Genomic DNA, 20,234 nt, shown 5'->3' with positions numbered 1-20,234 from the left:
GAAGGATGGAAGGAATGGTTGGACTTTTCTTTGTAGTAAAACTTATACACTCAAAATGAAAACCTCTTCAAAGGTCTCAATTGCTACATAATTAAAAAATGTTCCAAGTTAGGAAGTCAGATGCCTGGCAACATCTCAACAGAAGCCACTTATGGCACACAGACAAGAAAGTGACGGGAAACAGCAACACATTGTGATGCTTTAACAAATACATTTCAGCACATTCTTTTAATTTGTACTCTCTCATGCACTTTTCTCAATTGCACAATCCGTCGATGAGTCTAGCTTTTGTGGCATAACATTGTTTTTTAAGTGGCATAATAGCTCATATGAAATTTTGTCTTTAAATTAATATTGTTTCCACCATTTTACCAGAACCCTTGCACAGACTTTAAACACAGAAATGTCCAGGACTGCTCTACTTAGGGACACAGCACATTAAAACAATTCCAATGAAAAACCTGACATCTGCACCGCCGCTGCGGGTGGAGGCCGCAACTTGGCTTCCTGCTACGCCCACTCAGACTCCGCTGGTTCCGGGCCGCGTCCAGATTTTCTGATTGCTTTTGGAATCACTTGCAATTGCTTCAGCTGTTTATTTCCTGCTTGGCTGTTGACGCCCATGATGTCAAAAATAATAGCGTCAGACTGTCCAGCGCGCAGCCTGATTAAACGTGGTGTAAATCCTCTGTTATCCTTTGAAACAAAATGGAATGACCATGAGCTGGCATCGGCTCCGTGGGCTCCAACAGGCAGTGTGGGCCGGGGTTACTGCGGGGTGACTGGAGTCAAGGAGATGATCTGGAATAAAATCTGATATTGTTCTATTTCCTCCTCAAAGTACATACCGAGGTCTCAGCAGAGACGGAAGTAAGAGTAAATGTTGACAAGGCAAAATAAAGTGGAAGGACCTAATCCTCCACTACAGCTGGTTCCGGATCCGCCCAGCCTCCCCTGGTCACGCATGACAGTCCCGCAAAAGGGGAGGCTGCACTCTGCTTTTACAGAAATTATAAAATTGCATTTCGCGCTCCGTCAGGTATGTCAAAATGTGCACATTTGATTTACTCGTCTTCAAAGCTGTCACTCAAAGACATTATCGTATGAGCAGCCAGCAGCGCTCTCTCATTATGCAAACTCCAACAAGACATTGGAATTGAGTTCCTCCACCGCAGTCCCAGAGAAACGTAAGCAAATATAGCCCGACAACTCATACCGGAGAGGACTTAGAAGTCTGCTTCGTACGGGATATCAGTACAGCAGAGATGATGATCTGGGAAACCAGAGGCACGAGTTACCTTGTCTGCAGAAGGAACAAAACAAACAACAACGTAAGCCCAGAAATCCAGCCAATCTGAACGAATATGAGCTCACGATTTGGATGTTGTCCCTACACACACATAGATACCTGTGTGTGTGTGTGTGTGTGTGTGTGTGTGTGTGTGTGTGTGTGTGTGTGTGTGTGTGTGTGTGTGTGTGTGTGTGTGTGTGTGTGTGTGCATACACGTGTGTGTCTGACATTGCGTATCAGTATGCATTTGCTCACTAGAGCGTAGGAAAGACATTGTCTTTGCAATAACACAGCATCATCTACACCTAAAATCAACCCAATCACGCACGGTCATAGGGCTTCACTCCATTGTTTACCATTGATGGAATACCTACGAAGCATCCTAAGAAGGATGGAACGGCCCACCACAAGTCATCCTGCACCAAGGTAGGGTTAGGTAGAGTTCTCTTAAGACGATGGTTCATTTGGTCCAACAGTGCCCCCTATTGATATAAATACTCCCTGCACGACGGGCACATCAGAGCAGCCTTTCCATTACCAGGAGCTGTCAAAAGGGATGTGACTTTAACAGAAGAGTGCCATTCTTCCAGCACATGCGAGAGTGATGTTTCAAGTCAGTGAAGATGGCAAATGGTGTCTTCCACTTAAGGGGCTTATGGTAAAAATAAGTCACCAGGGATATTAAATAACGTGTCTTTACGTGACTCATTTGTATATCATCTTTGGGAAATGTTTGTGTCTAAGAGTTACACACTTGTATGTAAGCAATACATCTAGAAAGATGTTGTAATTGGAGAATTAATTGAAGATTTAAGATATGGCATATGAAAGTAGGTTCTAATTGATGTTGAAAGTGAATTATGCATATTATGCATGCTTTAAGTCACCAATAAGCTCCTTTATAACATTGGCAATATCAATTAGTAGTATATTTGATGAAGTAATGGCCACTTGTTTCGTTTTTCCCAAGACTTTCACAGACATAATACAGAATGTAGTTTTTGATTAAAAAGTACAATACTATTTTAGCTTGATTAATATTGAGTTTTAGGTAAAGAAGTAAAGCTCATTGTAATATCCGGGCTGCTTCATTCTTCAAGAGCTGGTTCCATGACTAGTTAGTAATTTGATATCACACTTATAGTTCCAATTAAATAACAAGTTACCAAAATTATAAATAACAATCCTAAGAATCCCTACAATAATAATAGGTATCCAAAGATAAACTGTGAATAACTAATAATGCTTCTTTTTTTTCAAGACACCTAAAGTGTTTGTTTGTGTATGGGAGGGACACCGCATCCAGGCCAGTGTTTAGCACCCAACTGGGTGACGTGTCTGTGATCTGTTGTATCTGTTAACAGCTTTTAAAAGTGACTATTTCTGAAAGCTAATGCAGGGAACAAAACAAAAACAACCTCTAACAATGCCAGCTGTACTGGCCTGGCTGTTGGTAGGGGCCCTTGTGTTGGGGGTCTACCCTCGCCGACCCTTTATAGACTTGTCAGACGATGAGGTCATTAGCCTTACCTCAAGAGCATGGGAAATGTAAGCGTGACCAATGTAAACACCTATTTTTATGCCATGTTTGGACTCAAATTATGGAACACAGATGGATCAGTGGTATGCTCTGAATATAGCCACACAGATTTGTACAACTACCATAATCTAAGACACATTAAAGATAAAAGGACAAAATCTTTTTTTCTTTTTTCTTTAATGAAAGAGACCATTCTCCCTTCCTTGGTTATAAAATAGCAATTAGAAACTCTTAATCAGAATATTTACATATGAACAAGTAGCTGTGCAAAATGTACATGATATATATATCCATATCTATATATAGCTCTATATATATATATAGAGAGAGCTATATAGATGTATATAGATATCCAGAGGAAGGCATGTAACAGTTAATTGGGCAATGGTGATATCACAGACTCAATGAGCATTGATCCCTATTACTCCTACATAGACAAACTCGCCAGATGTGAAAACATCTTTTAACCAAAATATGTCAAATCAATAAAAAGTATATACAGTCACAAAAATGTGTCATTTGACATTCTCTGATAAAGCTACAAAAGAAAGTATAGAGAAATAAGTATGTACTCTAAGAATTGTATAAAAGATATAAAGGGGGCTTTGCATTTTTTTGACAGACTAAAAGCTGATCTGTGGTGCGGGGGGGGCAGTCAGTGCACTGCTTTTAATCTCTATGGTTACAAACGACGGCCCCGCCCCAGTCAGTGATATCAACATTTGTACAACCAACATGAAGAAATTATTCCAACTAAAACTGCAGTTATTTAACTTAATATTGCCCCCACAAATCGTTGGTATTTTCTCCTCTCCTTAACTCTTCCTTTGCTCATCTGATAACTTAATTTCCATTTAACAACAATAACGACAAATTACATTTCGCAAGACATTAACCAAAAATACGTGGGAATATAAATATGCAATCATGCTTCTTTTTTTGTTGTTGACTTAACCGAATTGAACAGATACAAATTAGTGCTGTCAGTTAAACGCGCTATTAACGGCGTTAACGCAAACCAATTTTAACAGCGTTAATTTTTATTTTATTTTTTCTTTGACTCAAAACAAAGAAGCAGTAGCCTGACTTCTATGTTAAAGTCAGTATGTTTGTATGTTCATCGTTTGATTGCACTATAGGATATTTTTTTGTATCGTCCTGTTTTGATCAGTATAGGCCAATGTTGTTATCAATAAAAAGACATTTGCACGAGGCAAATTGATGCACACAATCCATGTTGATAAGGGCATTAAAGTGAGAATAATTAATGGGAAAAAGAAATCAAGGGATATCTAGCCTAGAATTGTTTTGCGATTAATCACGATTAATCCTGAGTTAACTATGGCATTAATGCGATTAATCGCGATTAAATATTTGAATCGCTTGACAGCACTAATACAAATATAACAATACTGCATTGCTCGCATCCTACAAATCCAACAAGAACATTAAAAGTAATATGGAGCAAGAAACTTTGATCCAATCGTTACAATGCGTTATGGCTTAAATTTGGGAAGAAGGCAGGAAATGTAAAAACCACAGACATATAAAAAACAAATGTCCATCAACGAATAACCTCTGAACAATTCAAAATCGGGTCAACAAAAGGAGTGTCAGGGGAACATGTTAAATAATCTTCAGCCGTGAAGTTAAAAAAGCCCAACCTCAATCCGTCACGAGGTCAAAATAGGGACGTAATAATGTGTTATATTTTTGTATCATTTTGTTTTACTTTGCCATCCCAGCAATGGTTCTGGTGTTTTGGATGCTGTGTTTTCCAACGGTCACATGAACGCACCGCACTGGAGTTCAGGCAGCAAGGCAGCTGTGTACGAGGGCGGGGCGCTGGAGCAGTTTGTCAGTAGGCACAAGTATCCCAGAGCAGAGTCTGTTTCCTGCCACAGTCTTAACTGTTCTTCCCCGGAGCTGGAAGGGGGCTGTAGTTTAAGAGGTTGTTGGAGCCGACATGGGGGGGAAACACTCTGATGCTCTGCTCCATGCGCCGTTCAACCTTTATTCCCTCATTCAGGAGGGAAGGTTGATTATTGCCATCTTTTTGTGTTTAATGTACACCTGTGTGTCTGAGTGTGAGTGTGTGTGTGTGTGCTACTTGAGCAGGCCTTTATAGAGCAGGTGTGAGTGGCCGGATTCCCTCTCGTTCTCCAGGCAGAAGAGCAGGTCCCTGAGGTTGACCCTGGTGATGCGCTGGCGTGTGAATTGCCTGGACCCTCCTCCGTTTGACCCACCTGGCTGAGCGGCACCGGACCCCGAGCCCTGCGGGACAAAACAACGATTCATCCCGTTAGGCCCACATCAACCCCAGATCAACCCCCATTGAAAAGTCCAGCGATTCAACAGGAGCCGGTTCAGCCACATTCATCGGTCGTACTGTAGCCATGAGGTTTGTGTGTGGCCGCACCTCTGCGACGGCGCCGTTGGCTGGCGAGCCCATTTTGCGTTTCTTCCTGGGCCCGATGGCTGCCAGCGCCGTGAGGTTGGCCTCCCGCTGCCGGATCTGCGCCAGCTCCTGCTGTTGCATCTGAAAGGAGGATACAGACGACACCGCAGTTGAGCGGGTTCACCGGCCCAGAGACCAGAGCACAGATCGATGGGAGCGGCTAGCTGGAAAACAGTCCCTCACCTCTTTGGCCTTTTGCTTCAGTCTGAGCTGCTCGGGATCTTCTTGTCGCGACCGAGACTGCAGAGACACACAGAATGAAGCAGAACCGTAATGTAAGAGGGCAAAGATGGATCACGCCATCAGCTTTAGAACTGAAATGACACCATCAACACCATCAGGACATGGTGGGGGTGGTTCGTATTTTTCAGCCGGCAGAGGCCCGGGGCTTACCTTAGCGGCCTTCATCAGGATTTCTCTCTCCTGCTCTTCTTTCCTTTGCTTCTCCATCTGGTCCAACTGCTCAAAGAATTTGAGCTGCGTTCGCACATCGGTGACCTGCTCAAACCGTTCATCTTCCTGATGGACAGAAAAGGACCAGTGGGCAAGGAGGAAAAAAGAGAAAATAAGATTGGAAAAAAAGAATTGGTTGACCAAAGGACATTGGGTCCAGGTAGAGAAAGTACCTTGAAAGTTAGGTTTTTCTGCTGCGCCACTTCCGACACTTTTTCCAGCAGATTCTGCAGTCGCTGCTTGGTCGCGTGAGAGATGTAGTTGATGACCTCTTGGCCCAGGTCACAGACACCAAACTTCCTCCCTATCACGGCCCAGGGGAAGCGAGACAATGTCTGACTGGACAACACTTTTGCCTCATCGCTGTGTACATTTTGTCCGGTGCAGGGCTGAACTCTCACCCATCTCCAGGACTCTCCGGGTCAGCAGGGTGGTGGTGAGGAAGGGCTGGTCCTTACACGACCGGGTAACGGTGCCGACAAGGTCCGAGTTGGTTGCTAGGATACGGGCGCTCTCCTCTGATAAGTCAACTCCCGCCATGGAGGCCACGTCGTTGATGTCATCGTCATCCCTGAAGTGGACGACCCACAAGCAGCAGACAATTTTTAATATACAACTTACACATACACAAACTTTCAAGAAATCAGTTTTATAGACGCAATTGTACTGTGGATTATTTTAAAAGCTGGAGAAGGATTTCCCTTCTATTCATACAGTTGCAGGATATGTTATCACTAGATCTTTCTCTAACGTTTATAAGAGTTTATTACAATGACAATTGACAGAGTTTTTGAAACTGCTTTTCAAGACACTCAAAGGACTTGACAAAGTAATGCCTGACATCATCCTTTAGCACACGCTGTCTCACACCGGCGGCAGCGTCAGTCATGCAAGGAAGCTACCAGCAGTGAGCCTCAGAAATCTCACACCAGGGACAGCTCAACAGTCAGGAGGACCCGCCCATCCAACATGGCAGATGACGGTTTCTTCTCCTCTGAGCTTCTCCTGACTCATTCGTGACAGTGAACGAGCGCTTTTCCGCTGCACCAAGTAGCACGGTACAGTACACATTGGAATACCATCCGTGTTGATCCTCAGAAGTGAGGGTAGGAGTTCAATCTTGTGATTCAGTTATCCACGCCACTAGCAGAACACTGAGCTCTGACTGTCATCTACACTCTGCTCATTGATATTCACTGTTTATGTTAGGCTTCTTTGCACTTCCTGTCGGTGTCCCCGTGGCTTTAGGTTTAGATTATTTTCCCCTCCACTCAATCACTGACATTTTTCCACTTTCATGCCCCCTCTCTGGCTAAATGATTGCCCAAATAAATGAGTCACAGAGCCCTCCTGGTACTTCGGCTAGAAGAATTATAATTGATTGACCACTTTCTTTTAAACATGAACGTTTAGGAAAAAGAACGAACAGAAGATAACATAATCATTTATCGAGCCAGTTGGGAATTCAGGTGCCATTGCAGTGAGTAGATGATTGAGTAGAATACCATTTTTTATTTATATCTACAAAATAAATAGAGAAAACTTAACCAGGTGCTTTGTTATAGCTCAAAGAACAGTGAACAATCTCATTCTCTCTTGATCTTGTTTTAAAAATAGGTAGAGCCAATATAACACATTTTTCTGACATATTGTATTATTGGTACCGACTATTACTGTAAATTCTGCAATAAAAACCTATATGAAAAAATTAGGACCCATTACAGGCAACTAAACTGCAAAAGAGCCAGAGCCTCCTGCTTATATTGTTGACAAGTGAATCCTTTACAAGCCCCAGGAACTTAACAGAAGTGCTAAAGGTCATGGAGTGAAGCTCCGAGTTGAAGCCTACCTGTAGGTTCCTCCACCTCCTTCCTTCAGTTTGTTCCTCTGAGCTGCTGTTAAGGTAGAGTGGGCGGAGAGCACGCCCCTGGTCCCTGAAGCCAGGGGCTGCTTGACCACTGGCACTGAACCTGCAATCGATCAGGGAGATGTAATAAAGGAACATTAGCCAAATGTGGCCAAATGTGTCATGGCACATGATGTGTAGCTCAACCTTTACTCTTGTAAAACCTGCACACTGGCTCATCTGTACCTTCCGGGATTTAGTTTCCTCATGGATGGATTCAGTCCCCCCCCACTCTGTATTCACTTAAATTAGTTAACCATCAGTTACACATATAGACCACAAGATGGCGGTGTTTCACCATCGTTCTCAGGAAAGGAAATATAAATCAGAACCCTTGCAAATGAAACAAGATGAGTATGCAAGCTCATCTTTTATTTGCCTTGACATATGCGTCTGGCCCCCCTCCCGTTCAGATATATTTCCAGCAGAACAATCACAACCGTTAATCTAACATGGGGATGGTTAATTAAAGTGAAGGAGGAGCGCCCTTTTTTCGTAAACAACCGAGTCACATGTTTCCTTGCTCTGATTGGTTGAAGGTCTATCATAGAGTCCGGAGGCAGTTGGAAAACCTCTTGAACATCGGACAAATTCACCGAGAGGTTTCAGACTAATACGCATTTCCGAATTGGTCTGGCATTATCAGGCTAGAGTACCCTCTGAAGAGAGAAGGAATTTATATTTATTGCAATCTTTCCCAAGCAGATTGCCTTGGAAAGACACAGCACAACCGTGTACCGGTGGCCATGCTCACCGCTTTTGCTCAGCTTGAATTTAGAGTTTACACTCACAGCTTTGCATAAGCCACCGCAGACTTAGGATATGTACAACCATACCAAATAGGATTTCACCCTTCTACTCCATTAATTACCAATGGGAGGCAAACCACCAACCATTGCATACCACATATTAATGAGGATGCAAGACATATTTTCTAACCACTAACTAAAGTGTGTCTGCATGCAAGAGGCAGTCTGTGGGCCACACGCACCTTGCAGCTGTTTGACTACTTGTGGCTGGCTCATGATGATGCGAGGCTGGGGTTGTCCTCTGAGCGCAACCAAGGAGGGCTGAGCCAAAGTCACCTGGGGCCTCACCGTCGCCCCCTGCTGCTGGGGTGCGATCTGTGTGGCAGCAGGTAGACAAGACAGCATGAGCCAGACAGCAAGAGGCACCAAGAACACACCCACAGGAACGTCTCCCAGTCCTCCGAAAGCCTCCGAGATGTGGCTTCTGGTCAAAGGTTCATGACCTCTGGGCTGAAGGGGGGGGACTTACCGAGCCTGCCTTGCAGTGGGGCGACTGGGTAAGGGTGACGACGGGGGTTCGGGTGGAGGCGGTGGTTGTGGTGGAGAGAGGGGGTCGCAGCACCATGGCGGTGAGGGCGGCGGAGGTGGAGGAGGGCTGAGTGCAGGGCAGGGGGAGCTGGCTCTGGTGGATGAAGGCGGTGGAGTCCGAAGTCATCTGACGCAGCGCTGGTAGACTCCTCTGGAAGCGGGGGACAGAGCAACGGAGGGATGGACCTTTGAAATGGTCACGAACTGTACTGAAGTGCTGAACTTCAGCACAGAAACGTTGTCAGCCGCATAAGTATTTTGTGTTTCCTCTCCAGGTTTATACCGGTTGTATTTCTTTCAGCATGATATTCACACAATGCTGAAGTAATGCATAAAGAAATGAGAATATAGATAAATCACCAGTTAAGTTAAACTTTGCAGTAGAATGCCTCATGATGATGTTTACTGCTGTATCACATTTGTATTAATTACACTAAACACACCTAAAACTAAGATGAATGTGTGTGTGTGTGTGTGTGTGTGTGTGTGTGTGTGTGTGTGTGTGTGTGTGTGTGTGTGTGTGTGTGTGTGTGTGTGTGTGTGTGTGTGTGTGTGTGTGTGTGTGTGTGTGTGTGTGTGTGTGTGTGTGTGTGTGTGTGTGTGTGTGTGTGTGTGTGTGTCCGGTGGGACTCACCTTGAGGAAAGGCACAAGGTAGGGCTGTGGTGAAGAGTTGAGCTCCTCATACAACCTACTGGTGAAGGCCTCTGGCTCAATCTTCCCCTCCTGCACAGTGGCAAACACACGGGCAGGCTAAGATCATGCAAATCACCCGGCAGAACTTGGCTATTAAATCACCTGAAGGTTAAGAGAATTGCAGGTGAGTAGAGTCCTGGGAGAGAGACAGAGGGCGAGGAGGAGTCATACCAGCAGGTTCTTCACCAGCTCCTTGACATTGGCCGTGGTCTCGGGGGTCTGCTTCCCGCTAGAGGCCAGCTTGATCAGAGTGGACAGGAAGTTCCGACACTTTTTCACGTTCTCCAGTGTTTCCTGCGAGCATTTCAATGTATGCACACACAAAAACATGAAGACACATTTCAATAACGAAACCTGATTTCATCGTCATCGTGCAGGACCCATGAAGTTGAGCAGGAACTAAAAAGGCCCTCATCGCGCTCGGTTCACACGGCTTTATGTCGCGCACCTCTATAATGTTGAAGAGGTGTGCAAACTGCGAGGTGTGCAAACTGCGTGTCGACAGCATCGTTACATTGACTATAAATCGTGCTTAAGAGTGGGAAAATGAACACGTATATACTATATACTGTAAAATAACTTCCCTCGGCCCTGAAAAGGGACGTTTGTGTCTCTCACCGCGGAGATGGGAGTAGGGACCGGGGGGGTCCCAGCGGGGCCTATCCTCTGGGTGACGGCGGGGGCAGCAGAGCCGGGCTGCCCCGTGGTGGCGGTGCCCAGTGGCTGCCCCGGGGTCGAGGCACTCCCTCCCAGCATGACGGTGTTCTGTTGGGAGTTAATCAGTCTGTTACCGTCTCAACCACCCACTGGCTGCACCACCCAACTACTAATTGTGTCGACAGCTAGGACCAGGATGGGGGTCGTGGCCCATGTACCATATTAATTGTGAATAAGAGAGAGGTTTTAGACGGGTTAGGCTTTCAATGGTCAACAACCGATGGCGCCATGTATCTGTAAAACTAATATTCCCCTTTTGACTGAATCAGCCACCCCTCGTCACAACGCCAGGGGCCAGAAAGATGGATGGACATAATGATGGACACCAGCAAAGAGGCTCAAACGACCAAGAACCATTACATTTAATTAGATTTCTATAAATCAAATCTTAATAATCCAAGATTTAGTCTAGAAAAGTATCTCAAAAATGATGTCTGGAAAAAGGGGGGAGGGGTTGTTTTATAATCTGGTTTGTTCGGGGCAATACTTTTTTGCACAAAGAGAAGAATCCCTCTGTTAGTCACGACGCCGAGTCCTCGGGCCAAGTACCTGCAGGACGGGCGGCCTCTGGAGCGTGGTGGTGGCCTGGACACTGGTCTGGACACCAAGGCCCTGTTTGATCAGATTGTTTTGGGTCACCTGGCGAGCCAACAGGGAGCCCCCGGGAGCCTTGAATAATGACACGAAATAGAAAAGGTTTGATGCAATCAGTTGATTTGAAAATACATCAGGAAGATATGGATCACGTGTGGAAGTGCAGTACCTGTAAAGAGGCTAGCTGGACCGATGGAGTGCTGGTGGGGGTGGCGGGGCGCGGCGTCATGGCACTCTGGGACTGGGACTGGGCCTGCATCTGGGCCAGGGTCTGGTGGTGGATCATCAGGAGCTGCCCGCTCTCACTACGCACCAGCACCATGCCTGCAATTAGCCCACGCCAGTTAAAGGGTGAGAGGTGAATAAAGTGTATTGAGGAGTGCTTGGCGGTAGCAACATCTACCAGTGTAAATATGGTAGCATGCCGTTTAAAGACTAAGCAAACACTTTGGTTTCTGAGGATGGAAAACCCAAAAAATTGATAGCTTTTTGGCTACAGCATTGAAGCAATAATTCAATAGTTGTTGGTCTTAAAGAAGCAGCAGTTGAATATTATCTATATACTAATGCTATTTATATAGTAAAAGCCTATTGTGGCATAATGTCTGCATTCTGTATTGATGTGAATTTTTTGACAATTTGAAGAGTAAATCAACAGACAACTGTTTGGCCCCTTTTATGATGCCATGACGAGTAGCAATTAATACTTTTGTTGATAAAGAAGAAAAAACAATAATAACATAATTATAACTATCCTATTAATTATACTTTTGAACAGAAACATAAACAACAAAAGCATACAGAAGACGCATTTTCAAATAAACAAAACAATAGGGATCCAACCTGTTGGCTTGGACCCCTAACTACTTGCTACTATCTATCAAAAACAGGGGGGGCACATGTGGATTCCCGTTTCAAAACACTGCTCGTGACTGTCCCTAGAGCTCGCAGTGAGCTGCAGGTCTTTCATCACTCCAAATTTCAATCAATCTTAAAACAGATGGACGCAAAAACGGTTAGTAAATTGTAGGTGTTTTAACTTACACCTATACTATTATTCTTGTTTAGCTGTCATAATGCTCTTTAACTATGTTGTTACTTGTTACGGATTAATTCACATACATTAAATAAATAATAAATAAGAATATTAAAAGATGAACATAAACAACACATACATTCAATTAATCTTTAAATACTTCAAAAGATGAAAAAGTAAACAGCAACAGTGCTGCTGGTACCTGGCGGCAGTTGAATGTTCTGGACGTTTGGGGCGTTGGGTTGTTGCTGTCCAATCCGTGGGGCCAGCACCTGAGCAGCGATGGTCCGTACCGCAGCTGACCCGGGCGCTGCGTTGATGGAGGACGGCACCGACGTCCGCACGTTCTGCAGAACGGTCGGGCTTTTGACAGCTACGGTTGCTCCCGTCGGCACAGCGGATACCATGGATATCGCCGCCGTGGTCTGTATGATGGTTTTGGGTGACTCTAATGTGTTGATCACAGCACCAGGACCTTGAGTGCTGGTGACACTGGCCACTGTTGAAGTGGAGATGACTGCGCCCTGAGAGGAAACCGAGGGAGTTTGCATAGGTGGCCTCACCAGTGTCACTGTGGGCACACTGCTCGTAGAGGACTGAGGGGCGATCACCGTCGAAGCGACAACATTATGCGCACTGGGTAAATATGTCGGATTATTAGTGTTCGCAGTAGTGGACAGAAGCGCATTTCCTTTAGGCACACAGGGCACGCCTCCAGGAATATGCGAGATTGTCACCAAGTTACTTCCATTCAAAGTTTTGACAGCGATCGCTGCTGGTGCACCGATCGCTGGATCGGTGGTGACCGTAGCAGCATCACTGACGGCGCTGGTCTTGGTTGGATTCGGACCGGCTGTCATACCCGATACCGCGGCAGCTGTGGTTCCGCCTGCTCCATCCATGGGTGAACCGCTGCTGATGACACCTCCTTGCACCCCTGTGCCCACAATCATACAACAACAACAACCACCACACAAATGTTAGCTTTCTTATTGCTTTTCCAACACATTGGTGGATTCAAACACTTATTAAAATGCATTACAAGAGTCAAAGGGCATCAAACATGTACAGAATTCGCCATCTGGAGTAATGTATGTGTTACCTGTTTTTGCGAGCTCTTGTGAAATTCTGCTGGACTGGACATTGGAGTTTGCTGCTGCAGCAGAGTTTCCGACCAGTTTTTTTGTGGACTGTAAACTGGCAGTAGTGCTCGTTTCACCCGCTCCTGTGAGTTCTGACTCTAGAGAACCAACTAGATCACTAACTACTTTTTCGTCCACCTCTGTGTTGAAAACATCATCCAGGCAATCGGAGCCCGCCGCCATCTTTGCACAGCTACGCTCTCTCGTTCGACAGAAGCGCCGATTGGATGAGTCCCTGCTGACGCGCCGTCGCCAGAGGCTTTGATTGGTTAAGCTGAGACATAAAGCTGGAAGTAATGGCGGATGGTTGCATTTCATGAATGTCTCCTCTGTAGATAAACATGAGTGCGATTTTAGACAGAGGGCTGCTTTCGACAGAACTTGGTTCTTTCGGGCCTCGTTTTTACACGGAGGTATTCCAAATAAAGTATAATCATATGCTCGACCTTCAGTGTCTTTTTATGATTCATAAAACGGACGACACAAAATGGCTGCGTATTTTTCCAAGCGCCAGCTGCCGTGTCCAGTACCGCAGCTAGCGCTGCTGGTACTGTCAGTGCTCTCTCTGCACCACCACAACCCCCTGCGTTCTGGGCTGGCTTTCAGATCATTTGAAAGCGTGCACCATATGTCGGGAAAGCCTGCTTAATCGTGTCCGTCACATAAAATAATAATATTTTGGTTATACCTTATCACTTAGTTCAGACACAAATCAATAAAAACGTCTTCTGTAAATATTTAAATAGATAATTATAATATATTTCAGGAACCGCCAAATGGGTGAAATGTATGCATCCATGATAAGAAAAAAGAACGAAATAAAGCATAATTATAAGGCTAGGACGAGATGAATGTATGGTTCAGATCATATGTCTTTAATAGACCTCTGAAGAATAAGTCCCGCCTCCGAGGCTCCTGCATGGTTCCATCGGTCAAATGTCTATGGGAAATAACATGGGGTTTTTGAATGATCGTACATAACCAACTCTGTAGTTGGCGAAGAGGTTCGCGCAATAGACATTTGACCGATGGAACCAGGAGCCTCGGAGGCGGGACTTATTATTCAGAAGTCTATGCCAATCAATTATGACCAGGTGCGTTTATCTTGATAAATGGGCGTGGTTATTGCTCATGCGTCGAGTTGCAATTTTATAAATCTCGCTGTGTTGGTGTAGTTAATCATACGTTTTTGTCGAATGAGACAAATAGGGAATTTTATTGGTCTAAAAACTTGTTTATAACTATGAGCAGTGGAAAGCCCTACATTGGATGCAAACTGGGCCTAATTTCAAAGGCTCAGAATCGTTATGAGGGCATTTTGTTTACAATTGATACTATTAACTCAACTATTGTACTGGAAAAAGGTGAGTTATATTGGACTCCTTCTTGGAAAAAATTGGCAACACCATTTTGTATCTACATAAAAATGGCAGCAGTGATAAGGGTATAGGCCTAGTGTTTGATTGCAATGCTTCACAATCAAATGCACTGCATTTTTTAAATAGTGAAGTGTTTTGGAACAGAGGGGCGACCAACACACAAGCCAATTCCTCCCAAACATGATATCTTTGAGTTCATTACCTTCCGGGGAAGTGACATTAAAGACATCAAACTGTGTGAGCCTCCAAGAACACACCACAGCCTTCCACATGATCCCGCAATCATACAGGTAATTATTGTCTGTTTAATGTAAAAACTTGTGAGCTGTATTGGGTCTAGAATCTAAAAGTTATTTTGGTCCAGTCATCAGATGGGATCTCATCAGGAATCTACAACCCACAAGAAGGGCCGTTCAGTCCCCTAAGGATGCCCTCCTATAACCAGCTAGCTAGTAGCTGTCTGCTTAACCAACAGTTGGCGGCTGTGCATGGCTTTGGTAAGAAAATAAGAACACATTAGATATAAAACACATTTCCATGTTAACTCGTTTGTCGACTATGATGGCCCCTATACTGGACCCTTTCGGTACACAGGGCAGGTTCCGGGCCAGCTCGTCAGAAGGGCTCCCATGGTTGAAAAAGCCGTCCAGACCTCAGATGGCTGGAGGCCCCAGGGAGCAAGGCCGATGCCCCCTAGGGATACTAGGGACACTAGACCCCCCAGTAAGCATGCAATACAAAGCGAGACAAAACAATCAATGATGCCAAATAAAATCCTAACTAAATATATTATAGAAATGCTTTTTAACATATTTGTTTTTGAAGCTTGAATGGCTATTACAATCCAACAGTCAAGTGCAACTTGTTCAATCTTTTTTCATATTTTTTTTTTTTATTGCTAACAGGAAGGAACCCAACCCCTGTGTCCAGGCATCAGGAACAACCTTATCGAGGACAAAGTGGATATTTTGAAACTGGACCTCCACCAAGGAGAGGTCAAGGTGAATTGTAAAGTGTATTAAAGAGCTTATTCCCGCTTTGTTTCTCAGCTATGTTTTAGACTAGGGGCTTCAGTCTTTATTTTCTTAAGGAAAACCTGTGGTCGGCTTTAAATATGGCTGGTCTGTAGAACTCAATTTCATGCTAATATTTAAAAGGAGTATTTTCTAGATTGTTGTCCATATCTTTGTGCCGTCACTCCTGAATAGCACCTTCAACAGTCTTTCAACCATTTCATTCAGAATTTGGAATGAAAGTCTTGAATTACATAGCCCTCAATCTTTGTATCATATTTTAGGCAGGCGCCGAAACCAGGGGAGAGGCTGGGAGATGGCTGAATTTGTTGCGTCTAGCACCCTGAAGTTTGATACCGACTTTGATTTTGATTCCGCAAATGCACAATTCATTAAGATGATGCTGGAACGAGAGATGCAGGACTGGTTGAATAGAAAAGGTTGGTGGCAATGTTTTATTTTGAAAATAATCATAGGAGTATGGAATTAAGTCTTAAAGCAGTAACCCAGTTCCAGGGTTGTTATCTCACATGTTTCCCTGATACGTTTCTATAACTCATTCAGAGGGGAAGGAAAAGGCTGAGCAGGATTCCCAAACCGATAAAAATCTGGAGGATCCTATTGGCCCAAAGTGCTACTATGACAAGGGAAAGTCTTTCTATGACAAGCTGTCATCAGATAATGACCTCAGGTAACCATAATAGGCCACTCATTTCAGATCATCCAACATATTATGGGCCTGGCTTTCCTTTTTAGGGCTACTGTGTCTTGCCCTCCTGTTTGTATTATATCAATCTGAAATGATTCAGGCAGTCCTGGGCAGAGGAGCGCAGGAGGAACATCGAGACATTTGGAGTTCCACGTCTGTTCCCCCGGGGACGAGGATTCCGAGGTGGATACCGTGGGCCAAGGGAACCGATGTTTCAATATCGCCGAGGCGGGAACAAATTGCTCTAAGATTCAGTATGTAATGCTTTATCACAGCTTCTCCCAGCACATCTGATACGGCTTGCTCCTTAATCGTGCCCCATATTGTGGTTTGTTCTTCCCCATTTGTGGCCAACGCTATTTGATCTGTCCTCAGGTGTCAATCCGGCAACGTGTGAAGTCTCTAGCTGGTCCAGTGAATCACTTGATAACATTAAAGGATGATAAGCATGGTTACCTTGTCAGCATTTATGATCAAATCATTCTTTGTAAATATTGCTATCTATAAAATCATATATCTATTCAAATAATTTGCCCTATATTGTTCTCTAAGATTCCTACATTTAAACATGAATCAATGCATGAAATTAAACTAACCTACGCCTATGTTTTTCTGGGTAAGTATTATACATAAACTGAATCAAGAACCCTTCACCGTTAAAAATTGTGTCTTTTATTGTTGGGGCCATAAAGTAAGCTGAGGAGGGGTTTTATTCCAGTTTATATTTTTACATCAAAGTTGGAATTTTGTTACAAAGATGTTTTGTTCACCTGTAAGTGCAGATCCTGCACATAAACCTTATTTGGGTACAACCGCAGACTAACCAGAACATGAACTCTGGAATATTGATAGAAGCTCCTCACTTGTCATTACCTCGCCCTATACACCATAATCTCAGATGTCAAACTCTAGCAACCATCCCCACCCTTACTCCGAGCCTCCCAATTCAAATATGTCGATGGGGAATCGATGGTCTGGGCAAGAACTAGACAACCCTCAGAGCAACCTAGCTACGGGAATGGCCCCTGGGTTAAAGATGCAGAGCTAAACCAGCAATGGTGATAGTCAACAGTGACATGATCTTCAACTTCCTTAAATGTGAGGAAAGAAAAACGTGCAAATGCACAGGACAAATACGTTTTTACTTCATCCTTGTCCCTCTGTGCTCCATAACTGTCTGCTGCAGTAGTCTAGAGAAGTCTCCGTTTCCTTTTTTCTGATGTTCACAAAAAGTGAGTAATGTTGATGTAATTTGTCCCTCGCTCTAACCACAAAGTGAATTTGGTTCCAGCAGGAATACAGCAGTGAAATGCATCTGCCGGCTCCTCTAACTATGCATATGTTGTCGGGTCAACGCCGTACCCCCAAGCAGCACTAGCAGATCCTATATAGTAAGAACTTTTCAAAATTAACCTCTGCTTTCCTTCCAAGTATAAAAAATGCATCAACAAGCTATCACCGCACTACTGCCCATGGGTTTATATTGCTCTTCAGGTAGGTGGGTTTGTAGGTCATTAGGCCTACTTATCGATGTGAAAAATTCCTCATAGTCTAAGCATTGGAGATCATTCAGCGTCTTTTTAGGTACAGGTTTATGAGCGTTTAATGCTTTCATTGAGTTTACTATTTGTGTTTAATCATGTGCCAAGTGCCCACACACATTTTTTGTGAAATACTTCTGTAGTGGTTGTGCATGATAATCTTGCTCATTAAAACAGAAGAAAAATATACATATTTTTGGATTCATGTGTCCCCGGGGGATGGGGTCAGATTCCGGGAGAGTGTTTACACGTGAATATAGAGGCGTATCTTGGACGAGTTTTACTGACTTCAATTAGTACTGTTTTGCGATGAAAAAGATGGCTAAGGATATTGCCGCTATAGCTTATAACAGCCACCTCCAGAGTAAGACTGGAGAAAGGTGGCTCTTGTGTCGCATTTAGTTCTTGTCTGGGTGAATCACTTAACCTATGGCGTTTCAGCAAAGGCCTAATAATAACTCACTGAAAGAATTGCTAAAGGCAAGCCTCATAGATTCCAGATAAAGATAGCAGAGTCTATTGTTTACCTTGACCCTGACGCTAACATGTTGTTTGATAACCCAAGGTTTTTGTATTCTCAGTAGGCTTGAATATGTGCTTCATCTCTGGTTTGTTCTTTTGGATAATTGGAATTGGTAAAATAAAGTCAAGGCGGAGGGCAATCCTTAAAAATACTCACAGCAGCTGCTGCACACCCGTTTTTTCTTGGAAATGCAATACAACTATTCATCAAATATGCTTCAATAATATAGTGTTGTGTATAAAATGAGAAATTAAGACGCAAGTAAACAGGGAACACTGAGTTGTTGCATCACAGCACCAAACTAAGATTTGATGCATCCTCAATAACTATTAGAGTATTAGAAGACCTTTTTAGATTTTTTTTTACCTTGATGTTCGTATGAACACATTCATCGTTGATCATTGGGAAAACAATTGAGGATATGTGATCAGAGGAACTCCAATCTCTACAATGCCCCAATTATTCATGCTTTTGACGATATTATATTGCCAATGCCAGCTCGCAGGCTGAACAAATAGACCCGTGACACTCAAGGTGGACCATTACAAATATAAGTTCTAGTTAGATATTTTAAGCAGCCTAACTCCCTAATGAGAGGGGCCTAGCTCACACACTTGCAGCAATACAATAGGCTAAGTGTTCTAGCACCTGATTAATGATCGCAGTGGCCCACGTCTTGCTGGATCAGCACAGCAGTACAGCAGAAGATGGTTCTAGAGAGAGCAGTATGGACACTCTCAGAGCCCCAATGATCCCATAAACCAGCATAATTTTGTGCGTGCTCATTATTCAGATACTGTATCATGGATTGGACAGACAACTAAGGAGATGAGAAGTAGCTAGAATTCTTCTTTTTGTTTTATTCTATACTTAGAAACTTTCTCTCTTACCAATTGAAAAATCGACTCAAACATGTTGCAATAAACATGTGGCCGAGGTTTATTATGACTAAATATCTGCACAAAATGTTTCATTCTGAATTAGAGGAGGGATGTGTATAGAGGTGTTGTCTATGTATGTGTGTTTTACCCTCCAGGGGGCGCTCAGTCTACACCAAACCACAGGGCCAGTACCAGCAGGGCTCTGACCAGCAGCTGTTGTCCCCTACAGAGGGCTACAGTGGACAGGCACTGGGATACGGTTAAAACACACACACACACACACACACACACACACATCGCAAGTCTTCATTTGCACAACACATACTGTATACATTGATTACACATATATGGATGAATCCATAAAGCTGCTGGCAGCAGTGTAATTTTGGACTACAAGTCCTGGTATCGGAAATAGAGACAATTCACCTGGGGTGAGGCTTAAACAAGGCCTCTAGACGTGTATCTCTGTCAAAAATCCTTAAAGTTTGTCTTCCCATGATCATTCGCTATCACTTCTTTGCTGCCAAGAAGTGTCCTTAAATAAGTAATACTTTATCGGTATGTATGTTCTCGTAAATGTAGAAAAGTAAATGTTTGCATTATCTAGGGAAGCATACAAATTTATACATTTAACATATTGCCCATTTGTTCTACATTAACCTAAACATTTAATTAGAATTGTTGTTGTATAACAGCCTTTAACAGGCACAAGCACATTAGACTTATTACAATATTTAGAATTTTGAGTTATATATTGCATTATCTATCTATTTGTATACCTATAGGTTTCTTAATGTGGTAGGCCTATGTGTGTTATGTGTTATTATTAAAACAACCTTTCAATATTGCTGGCCATCTGCCCACACAATTGTCATATGCCGAGGTTATGTTGTTTTAAGAATGATCCATTTGATTCATGAACATTTTCAACATTATCAAGATTTAATTATTTTACAACGCTTTCTGAAATACTATATTTTAATTCTCCACTTCCTGAGAAATATTCAGCAAAACCTTTTC

At 43.5% G+C, this 20,234-nt stretch overlaps 2 protein-coding genes across 4 annotated transcripts; one reads left to right on the top strand and one right to left on the bottom strand.

Annotated features, from left to right (window-relative positions):
* Nucleotides 1-1,675: 1,675 nt before the first annotated feature.
* taf4a (TAF4A RNA polymerase II, TATA box binding protein (TBP)-associated factor) lies at nt 1,676-13,951 on the bottom strand. Its single transcript, XM_056593342.1, has 16 exons — nt 13,129-13,951; nt 12,229-12,963; nt 11,160-11,314; nt 10,946-11,065; nt 10,298-10,444; nt 9,851-9,973; nt 9,620-9,709; nt 8,927-9,136; nt 8,640-8,772; nt 7,592-7,712; nt 6,144-6,313; nt 5,916-6,046; nt 5,683-5,808; nt 5,473-5,529; nt 5,251-5,370; nt 1,676-5,105 (listed from the first exon to the last, which is right to left on the bottom strand). Exons 1-16 carry the CDS (start codon nt 13,484-13,486, stop codon nt 4,938-4,940), a joined length of 2,964 nt encoding a protein of 987 aa, XP_056449317.1. The 5' UTR covers nt 13,487-13,951; the 3' UTR covers nt 1,676-4,937.
* Nucleotides 13,952-14,285: 334 nt separating this feature from the next.
* On the top strand, nt 14,286-16,947 carry LOC130385071 (protein LSM14 homolog B-like). Of its 3 annotated transcripts, none has more exons than XM_056593425.1 (9): nt 14,286-14,532; nt 14,692-14,837; nt 14,912-15,044; nt 15,142-15,270; nt 15,453-15,548; nt 15,845-16,000; nt 16,125-16,251; nt 16,374-16,523; nt 16,645-16,947. In XM_056593425.1, the coding sequence occupies exons 1-9, from the start codon at nt 14,412-14,414 to the stop codon at nt 16,664-16,666; spliced, it is 1,080 nt and encodes a 359-aa protein (XP_056449400.1). In that variant the 5' UTR covers nt 14,286-14,411; the 3' UTR covers nt 16,667-16,947. The 3 variants fall into 3 exon arrangements, with proteins under 3 accessions (XP_056449400.1, XP_056449399.1, XP_056449401.1); XM_056593424.1 differs by having other exon boundaries at nt 14,674-14,837; nt 16,645-16,946; XM_056593426.1 differs by having other exon boundaries at nt 14,674-14,837; nt 16,370-16,523; nt 16,645-16,945.
* Nucleotides 16,948-20,234: the final 3,287 nt, after the last annotated feature.

This window comes from Gadus chalcogrammus, chromosome 1 (assembly GCF_026213295.1).
Source record: "Gadus chalcogrammus isolate NIFS_2021 chromosome 1, NIFS_Gcha_1.0, whole genome shotgun sequence".
In the NCBI taxonomy this organism is placed as follows: domain Eukaryota; kingdom Metazoa; phylum Chordata; class Actinopteri; order Gadiformes; family Gadidae; genus Gadus; species Gadus chalcogrammus.
The sequence above is the reverse complement of the archived record's forward strand: the minus strand, read 5'-3'. Positions and strand labels throughout refer to the sequence as shown.

Bases quoted from the DNA above. Each gene is read 5' to 3' on its own strand.
- taf4a (XM_056593342.1), bottom strand. From the start codon at position 13,486: ATGAAATGCAACCATCCGCCATTACTTCCAGCTTTATGTCTCAGCTTA. The intron at 11,315-12,228 runs GTACCAGCAGCA...GGCTAATTGCAG, and splicing joins GAACATTCAACTGCCGCCAG to GCATGGTGCTGGTGCGTAGT. The intron at 5,371-5,472 runs GTGAGGGACTGT...TCCTCCTTTCAG, and splicing joins TGAAGCAAAAGGCCAAAGAG to ATGCAACAGCAGGAGCTGGC.
- LOC130385071 (XM_056593424.1), top strand. From the start codon at position 14,412: ATGAGCAGTGGAAAGCCCTACATTGGATGCAAACTGGGCCTAATTTCA. The intron at 15,045-15,141 runs GTAAGAAAATAA...TTCGGTACACAG, and splicing joins GGCGGCTGTGCATGGCTTTG to GGCAGGTTCCGGGCCAGCTC. The intron at 16,001-16,124 runs GTTGGTGGCAAT...TAACTCATTCAG, and splicing joins GGACTGGTTGAATAGAAAAG to AGGGGAAGGAAAAGGCTGAG.